Raw genomic sequence first — 9937 nt, 5'->3', positions numbered from 1 at the left:
CCAGGGACGAATTCCAATTTTGGATTAAAGTTCAGGGACTAAAAACATACTTAACCCTAAAATATATACTTAATGTTGTTAAAAATATCATTGTGATATTTATATATAAGTTAAATTTTGTCTCAATTTGAATAGGGATGAAATTGATGCAATTTTAAAAAAAATTAGGACCAAATTATGACAAAATAACAAATATATGGACTAAATTGAAAATTTTCACATTAAACAATGACACGTGGCACTGTCACGGCCACATCATATTGCCTCTGCCACGTGGCACAATGTGAATTTGACACATAACATTTTTTTAATTATAAAAAAATAAAAATTAAAAAAAAAAACAAGCTGAAACGTTGTTATTAGTAACAAAAAGGACCTAATTATAACAAACTTTCCAAAATAAGGACCAAATTGAGACAAATTAAAAGAATGAAACCTACTTGAGATTTCCATATGAGAATGAGGACCAATGAAATTATTTAACCTCAATGTTATTAAGCATGAGGAACAAATTAAAAAAACAATGCATAGCTCAAATTAAAAGGTCATCAGAAAACTATTTTAAAAGCATTAAGAGCAATATATATGTTTGGATGGAAAATCATTTCAAAACTATCTCAAACACAATAAAAATAATACATAAACTTGAATTAAAAATAACTTCCTTTATGTGGTGTGTTTCTCCTCTCTTAATCTCTCTCATCAGAACTTGACATTTTCCATCAAATAGACAACAACTCGATTCTTAAAAGAAAGTCTAATATACCAACTCAGAGATGGAGTTTTGATGAAGTTCACAATGATGATAACTTATAAATTGGTCTAAATCAAGATGACCACAAAATCTTTCATGCCTGAAAATGCTAATAGATCAATAAATGATTGACTCTATAACAAGGTACAACGAGAAACTCAAGTGAGAGAGGATAAAGTACGAATGATATTCTCTAGCGGAGTGTTAATGTCATGGCTAAGAATGTAAAATCATTTTTAGGATTTCTATTGGAAAGTTTGTAGTAAGGGTATGAGGAAAACTCTCGTTAGGAAAGATAAGATCATGGAGCAGTTACTAAGGACCTTGGGAGAGATCCTATGGTTTCAATTTCTTCCTTATTCTTCAATCTTGTAAACACGTTCTCCACCATTGAGAATTAAACCTATTTTTTGGTATTAAATGTAATAATATGATTTCTTGTGTATTTTGCGATGTTAATACATATATTTTTTCCAATTCATTGTTAGTATTTGATTTCTATGCTTAATGCTTGTTATGACTTAATCACCTATGGCTTGATTGTTGGTTCTTTTGGGAAATATCTTTGGAACCTATAACTAAAGTTAAATACCTAATGGATTATTGTATCTATACATAGAACTTGATTCATTAGTAATCTTAAAACTCTTAAACTTGATGCATGATTGCTTGTTAAGGATTCAAGGGATTGGAACTTGATAGTTATCATACATTCAATGTCACTTGGAATAGATTTGGGTATATTTGTGAGTTGATTTTGACATCAAATTAGAATTGAGATATCTAAGAATGCATGAGAATGAAGTGAATGAAATCTAATCTTGAAAATTGTAAATATTTTATGTTAAATTTATGTTGCACAACAACTTTTGATAAAAATACAAAAATAGTTTCTTTGTATTTTTGTGAACTTTGTTGTCCAATTAAGTGTAAATTGCAAGAGTTGTTGAGTGTTACACAAGTCTCTTGGGAAAACGATATCTGGACTTATCCACTTTATTACTTGTACGATTTGGTATAGTTGTCAATATTGTAACAAGTTTTTGGCACATATAAAGCCTATCTAAGATGACAACACATGTAAAACCTACCTAAGATGACAACACATATAAAACCTGCCTAAGACGACATAACATACAAAGTCTTCCTAAGACGGCAGCACATGCAAAACATGCCTAAGACGATAGCACATACAAAGTCTACTTAAACAAGAGCACAAAAAGCTACCTAAAATGGCAGTTCAAAATACCTAAGACGACACTTGCATCAATAAACCGACTACATTACAATCAAAGACAATCACCTACAGTCGCAACAACTTAATCCACCTACAAGCATGAAATCGACTACAGCTCGAGCCAAAAGGTCACCTACAATCACAACAACTCAATCCACCTGCAAGCACAAAGCTGACTACAACTCAGCCAAAGGGCCCATTATAATCGCAACGAGTTCGTTCCACCTGCCAATCAAACTCCCGAGCTTGGGGGGTTTGTATACTTACCCAACCCAACAAATACACTAAAGAACATGGCCTAACAAGGCTCATTCAACATTATTGGCCTAAGGTGGTTAAATAATATTAACATAAATATTTGTTGGTTTTATCACCGTATATTAACATGATATATGGTGAAATCTTAATAGTTTAATTATATAATATATTGATGTCATAAATTTCCTTTTATACCATATATCAACAAAAATATATGGTTAATATAGTAAGTGGTATATTTTTGTTATTGTTATTTTATGACACATACATTAAGATTTTATTATTTGATTATTTGTTGATATTATCTAATATTCTCAAATTTTATAATATATTTCATGGGCCTAGAAACCTATAAATACACATGATATTTTCTTAAGGAGTATAATCTGATTTATACTCACTATTCTACTCTTATATATTTATAGATCTTAAAACTCTCTTACCGACTTATACGTCATAAAGTATATTGCAAGTGGATATTCTCCATCAAGACTACTCTAACCACCACTTGAATTTGTCACTTGTCTTAAAATTCACGCTCTAGATCCCAGTAAAAATAACTTTAAATATACAACAATATATAATAAGTGATTTTGTTCTATTTGATTTTGATTATTACTTTTTAATTTAATATATGAATAAATTCTTTGGGTTTAAGAGAAAGTAAAAAGAATTGCTTTTATTTATTTTTCAATTTTTCTGTTTATTTCATAAAGAGAGTTCTTCAGTTTTGTTCTTAGTGGATCAGTTTTGTTCTTAGTGGATGTGAGTTGTTTACTGTGTAATAAAAGGCATGCCTAAAAATATGTCTAAAGATTTATTTATCTAGAATGAGAATTAATAACAGTTCAAAAAGAAAAAAGAATGTTGTGTATAAAACATAAACGAATCTTCATCCTCCATTACAAGGAAGCAAATAGCTATGAACTGTGCCATGTACAATTTTTTCGTTAATGAAATTGAAAAGTAATCTAAAAGTTAAATCTAAATTCTTAAAACCGAATTATCCTTCCCACCTAACTCAGAGATCTTTGGAGACTGTTGTTTGCTGGTTTAGATTTACTACTTTCCTATCATCAGAATGCACTGAAACTTCCATATTGACATCTTTTGCTTCAGGACTATGTTTTCTCTTATGCTCTGTTGAACATTTTGTATGGAACAACTGTTAAAAGTTAAGACTAAAAATACATAAATATATATATATATATATATATATATATATAAAATAATTGAAAGGGAAGAAAATTACTTTTGCTGATAATTGCTTGTCTAGTCATTGCTAAGAAATCTTCCCATTTTAGTTTACACAATTCCATTTTCTCCTCTTCCTGAAGCTCAAAATTGGGTTCTCTTCCACACATGAAAGCAGCCCTTAGAGAAATAGATCACAAAGTAGTAGCTCAGTTAGTACAATGAAACAATAGTAAAATTCTGCAATGCATAGATTTAATACTATTTTGCTAGTTCATGTTCATTGAAGATATTAAAATCTCAAACATGCTGAGACTTCTACTGCAGATAGTGAACTTTACATATATGTAACAAAGTTTAATATAAAATTGGGGGCTGCAAAATAACATAGTTAAAGACTCTGAATCATCTTGCTAATGCAGAACAACATAACTGAATGTTTAAATCTTCACAAGACTTTATAAGTATAGAGAATGTAGAATTACTATAATACACATACTTGCCACAGCAAATGGCTTTTAAACTCCATTAAAAGAAATAGCCTCATACGAATAGATTATACATGCAGAGGAATCTAGATAACTCTATTGGATAGCACAATAATCCTTCTCCCAATGCAATGTTACTACTCAAAAACAGAAATGAATTGTGCTGTAAAAAGAGTAATTAAAGGTCACTACAATTCTACGAGTGTTAATCAAGAAAAAAATTAGTATATGGTAGAAGGTTCAATAATAAAAATTGAATATCTAAAATGTTCAGATTATTATTGTGAGTTTCTTGTGACACGGTAAGTTGTCTAAGGTTGAATAAGTAAGCAAATGAATACCAAAGTTTGACAGTTTATCAAGCACAATACCACTGTAAGAAATGCATATTCTGTAAATGAGTATGACTCAGAAGTTATCTAAAAAGACCATTCTTAGTGTTAATATGGTACAATTCAAAACAATACCTGTCATATAAATGAGCAGCTTCTTCTTGTGACTCAACTGTTCCTAAATGGATCTGTTTCTTGTCTACTTTTATGGCTGCCTGCCACTTCATGTTTTTGTAATAGACCCCCCTCATAAAACATGGTTCTTGATCATGAGCATGTTTCCTTAAATGTTGCTTTCTGCGTTTAACAGGTGGTCCTGATATATGCTTTTTCAGTAAGTTATAGTTAAAAAAAGATAAAACTCTGACAATTTGAAATCAAATCAGATATAAAGAAAGTAAACTAAATGACCATTTCATGTTATGATCAAAACAGCATACAGTTCCTACCTTTTCAATTAACCCATGATTGCAGGTACCATTTGCATTGCACAGCACAACATTCAAGGTCAATCAATTAAGAGTTTTATGCAAAATTATATTCTATAATGGACTTCAGTGAAGAAAATATATACTAAATGAAATTAATGTTTAAAGGCTCAATTAATTAGATGAAGAATTAACCAAGAAGTTGCAGATGTTCCAATAAAACATTATTAAATAATCTTGTTCAGTATTTGTATCTGAAAACATTGTCATAAACAAGGTTCGATAAGAAAGACAGACCACAATCTAAGATAAAATTAGACTAGTGATGTAAAATGATATCAAATCAGAACAAAAAATGACAAACACATCTCCTTCTCATATAAGTAAAAGATAGACCTTGTGTGCATTCTATGATAAGACTGATTACTAACTCCTACAAACTAAGAGTGTCACTTTTTCTTTATTACAACAAAGGTAGCATTGTGTAAGTTTTATTCCTTACCAACTTCTATTCATGATTTTTCCCATTATACTTTTCTTGTTGCAGTTCATACTGTATAGAATCAGTGAATAATACTCTAACAGAAAAAATAGCAAAAAATAAAAGGGGAAGAAGCACTACAAACATTTTGTAAGCAGAACATCTCTTACTAGGTTGACTTTCCAGTTACAAAACAAAATAGATCAGATATAACAAAAAGAATAATATGTCTAGGAAACCAAACCTAGGCTTTGTTGACTAGACTCCTCTTTGGACAAGTTGGAACCAGATGCATTAGATGATCCCGGTTCATCTTTCACAACAGTGTTCTAGGAAACACAAACAGAAGTGTTGTTTATTATAAGTTTCTCAATTAAAAAAATTTGAAAGAAAAGATAGAATAAACGTTTAATTTCATCAATCAATGGATAATTTCATCTAGATTTTACTATTAAACAATAGTATGTTGCAAATTTTAGGATTTAAGTAAACCCAGATGTAAAGAACAAGCACAGTATAAACAAACAGAAACAATCCTTTTATTCCTCTTTCTTGTAGTGAATACTTTTACCATCACAAGTAACTAGTAACATTGATTTTTTCCACCAACAGAAATTTTCATAGGATTTAGTGGACTTTGTTGAAAACCAGATGCCTATGACTGAAAGTTTATTATATGTTCAATCAAATTCAGTGTGAACCTATTTTTGTGCCTTTTTATGCAATATGCAATGCATGAAGTGCAAATAACCAATGCTAGAAAAAAGGAGTTATTCAATTCATTCAGCCAAATGGAGATGACAACAGAAAAATGTTAGGAGATCACTTTTCAATTTAGTTTTGTCCAAGTTATCTTTCACTGCTATTACTTAACAGGAGAAACTCCTTTCTTGTAAACCGAAAACAACTATGTGGAGGCATAAATGAAAATTTTATAAACAAATGATTTGTGCTTGTTGAATCTTGATACAAAACTATTGTAGGAAAAGTGGAAAGTAAAAACCCTATATCAATGAATAGTGGTGAAACATATTTAAACATTTTCAATTATAGAAAATGACATAAATGATGTTTAAATTATGCCTCAATTTCACATATACCAAAATATAAAATTAATGAAGTACATAATATTAACAGAAAAAGAGTTATCACATTAAATACAAGAGGACCAAAAACCTCAGATACTACCATTACAGGAAATAAAAAAAGCACCAAAACAGAAATATACAATCATTCATTAGTTCCTAGAGGATTGGAGAAGTGAGTCATATCAGAAAAATTAGATTGTTCACTTACTTGAACTTGCTGACCTGAAACTTCAGTAGCACTCAGATGCTCACAGTAAAGAGGAAGGGGAGTGACAAATGAACTATTCCCTACAAAGTTTGAATCAAATTAGTAAATAATGTCAATTTTAGCAAACTCAAAGCTACAAAAGCAAACTCAAGACTAAAATAAAAAGACATAAACCAAATTAAATGAAATATTTTATAAAACATTCACCTGAACATAGTCCCAGCAGCCTCCGTCTTCTCAGACTTACCATTGTTAGTTTCAATCTACCAACCAAATTTTCTAGAGGACACTGATAGCAGTACCAATCCCTCTTCAATACTGAAGGAGAACCTGCAAGACAAATAAAACATTCTCAGAGAGAAAACAAATAGGAACATAAACATAGGAGAACAAAGACATTGAATAAACATCAAGAAAGGCATCCCAGAATGCAAATGCAATCAAAATGAAGATGTCTTTCATCTTTAGGCCATCTTGGACAAACCCATACAAAAACAGACCTATAAGAATGCAGAGAAACCATGATCATCACCATACATTTTTAACCACCACTACAACCTTTATATGTGTAATCAGGAAAATCAGTAATCCAATCATACCATCTCACAAAGTACAACTAGCCCATGAAAAACACATCAACACTAAACTCTTCCCAAAGACATAAACCAAAAAACTGCAGAAGAAAATAAAGCATGACAGAGTAAAATTCCCAGAATTAATTAATATACGCCACAATAATATTAATTTGGTAGAAACAAAAAATAATAAAATAATTCATCCACACAAACATCATCTCATCTGCGCGAACTCAGAATTCTCTGCTTTGGGTCAACCCATGAACCAAACACCTTTTCCACCAAAACCCAATTGACCACACACACAGAACAAACCATAGCAGACATTCACACGTAGGTCAAGACAAAAATCCAAGAGAAAACCCACTAAGCCAAGAGAGAAATTTCAAAACAATGAAAAGAAATCATTGTAGGCAAAATAAGAAAATTCGTTTGCACCAACTTTTGAAGGAAAAGGTGATGAAGATTTACGTAAATTGTTGTTACAGATACATCTACCATCAACCCTCACCTTGATGTTTGGTGTGTGCTTTTTCTCCACAGCCTCTGTAGTGTGACTTATTTATAAAGGAAGGGTAGTGAAGTGATTACATGAAGAGAGAAAGTTCTGTGTACAAGGTTTTGATCCAATTTTTGAATGACTGTGATGTCCCTTTTAAAACAACCAAATAGGTATAAGGTTGTTAGGAGTTTGAGAAACATGATAAATTTACTATATTAACCCTTTTTAGATAATGGGTGAGAGATTTCCCTTATTATATTCAGGAGAATATGTTATATTAGATTATTTCTCTGATTATGATTTTCTTAGCAGTTTTTTATGATATGTTACCTATTTCCTTTTTTCATCTTAATTTGTAAATTAAATTTTAATGTTTTAAAATTATTTACTGATAAATAAAACTAATTGTATATCAGCATTAGAGAAAAAATAAATAAAAACATGCGCCTGTGCCCACACATGTGTGTCAATTTTTTTCTCATGATAATAAAAAATAACTCTGATCATAATTATTAAAATAAAAAAATATTATTAAATTTAAAAAAATATTCATATAAAATATTATAAAATAAATAATATTTACAACTTTATTATAGACAATATTTTTATTGTAGATAATTAACTGAATTTAAAAAAATAATTACAAAATCTAAAAAGTAATAAAATATAATCTATTAATAGTGATAAATTGATAACAAGTTATATTCAATAAAAAATAGTTAGAAAGTTGTTATAAAGATACATTTTCTTTATTAAATAGCATAGATATACTATTTTTAATAAATTTTAAAATAAAACAATTATAAAATTTCGAATTTATTGTATATCATCAATATATTTTAATTAAATTCAAAATATAATTTAGTATTTATTGAAAGAACAGGATGATAATGAATATTATGAAAGAATTGGTTAATATCTGTTAAATAAAAAGAATATGTCACGATTTATCCAAATATAATATTTTTAGTTTGAAATATTGTTTGGCGATTTAAAGGAGTTATCTTTACATATGGTTGAGATTAAAATAAAACCCTTTAATCACATAAGGATACTAATAAAAATATGAAATTTATTTGTTAAATATTCTCAATATTCTTTAGCATATTCTTATGACAAATCTGAATTTTTATATCAGTTATATACTTACATTATTATTATTATTATTCAATCTTATTAAATTATAATTTTATTAGTGTTTTTTTAAAAAACTCAATAATTAAAAATAATGTTATGCTATATAATTAAAGAGTTAAATGTGTTTTAAATATTTTCATGTGAAGTTAGATTTTTTCTTTATTCCAAATTTTATAGTAGGATGTAGTTCTAGTAACCAAATGGTGTTTATAGATGAGACAATTCAATAATGTAATCATTTATTTTGGAGAAATTGAAATTCTTTTAAAGAGAATGACATGTTTGGATCAGAAAAGTAAAAGAAAGTTGAAATTGAAGAATTTTTGGAAGGTATTTCAAATACCTAAAATAATAGAATTTGAAATTCACTTAAAATAGAAAGAAATTGAAATTTCTAAGTTATGGAAAAAGTTTACAGGTCCAAAAAGTCAAGTCGGGTCAGGCAGAAGGTTGAGACAAGTCGATTTGGGTCCAAGGTCAAGCTGGATCGGGTCGAGCCAAGCTAAAAGTCAAGTCGGACCGGGCTAGACCAAAGGTCGAGCCGGACCAACCCAAGTCGAGCTGAAGGTTGAGCTGGGTCAGGCAAGGTCGAAGGTCAAAGTTGGGTGAACTCAAGTTGGGCCGAATGTCGAGCATGGCCCCGTCGAAGATTGAGTTGGTTCTGGCCGAAAATCAAGTCGGGTCGGATCGGGTTGAAGGTCGAGCTAGGTTGAAGGTTAAGTCAGGTCGTGCCACGTCGAAGGTCGAACTGAGCCGAGTCGAAGGTCAAGTAAGGTCGGGTCAGGTCAAGTCAGGCCGAAGGTCAACTTGAACCAAAAGTTAATATGAGTCGTATCGAATTGAAGGTCGAGCCAAGTTAGTTAGACTCAAAGGTAGAGTTGAGTTCGCCGTAAAATAGAAATTAAATTGATTTATCCAAACAAGAAAATTGAAATTTAAAATATTTCAATTACTTCATCCCAATAATTACTAATGAAGAGAATTCAATTTCAAGTAATTTAATTACTAGGTATTTCAATTTCTTGGAATTGTTGAAATTATTCATCCAAACACAATGTAAAGATATGTTGGTGTGGCAAATGTCATCACATGACAACATTGTCTATCACATCAACAAATCTTGAACTTCGTTTATTCATGAGGACTACATCCATTCATTAATAAAGTTTGAAGATAAAAATAATCCCAAGTTTGGGTTACATATGAAATCTTGTTGCCCTTAGAGCATTAGACTAGGAGTGTTATCTATATGTTT

At 30.0% G+C, this 9937-nt stretch overlaps 1 protein-coding gene across 1 annotated transcript; it reads right to left on the bottom strand.

Moving 5' to 3' along the window:
• Positions 1 to 3100: 3100 nt before the first annotated feature.
• Positions 3101 to 7562, bottom strand: LOC114166543 (ethylene-responsive transcription factor-like protein At4g13040). Its single transcript, XM_028051291.1, has 7 exons — positions 7515 to 7562; positions 6676 to 6798; positions 6469 to 6548; positions 5417 to 5501; positions 4399 to 4579; positions 3502 to 3623; positions 3101 to 3389 (listed from the first exon to the last, which is right to left on the bottom strand). Exons 2-7 carry the CDS (start codon positions 6716 to 6718, stop codon positions 3271 to 3273), a joined length of 630 nt encoding a protein of 209 aa, XP_027907092.1. The 5' UTR covers positions 6719 to 6798; positions 7515 to 7562; the 3' UTR covers positions 3101 to 3270.
• Between the last annotated feature and the right edge of the window lie 2375 nt (positions 7563 to 9937).

This window comes from Vigna unguiculata, chromosome 10 (genome assembly GCF_004118075.2).
Source record: "Vigna unguiculata cultivar IT97K-499-35 chromosome 10, ASM411807v1, whole genome shotgun sequence".
NCBI lineage: Eukaryota > Viridiplantae > Streptophyta > Magnoliopsida > Fabales > Fabaceae > Vigna > Vigna unguiculata.
Note: the sequence above shows the minus strand (reverse complement) of the source record. Positions and strands in the feature narration are given on the sequence as shown.

Bases quoted from the DNA above. Each gene is read 5' to 3' on its own strand.
- LOC114166543 (XM_028051291.1), bottom strand. From the start codon at position 6,718: ATGGTAAGTCTGAGAAGACGGAGGCTGCTGGGACTATGTTCAG. The intron at 3,624-4,398 runs GTATTGTTTTGA...TATTTCTCTAAG, and splicing joins GCTGCTCATTTATATGACAG to GGCTGCTTTCATGTGTGGAA. The intron at 3,390-3,501 runs GTAATTTTCTTC...AATGTTCAACAG, and splicing joins ACAAGCAATTATCAGCAAAA to AGCATAAGAGAAAACATAGT.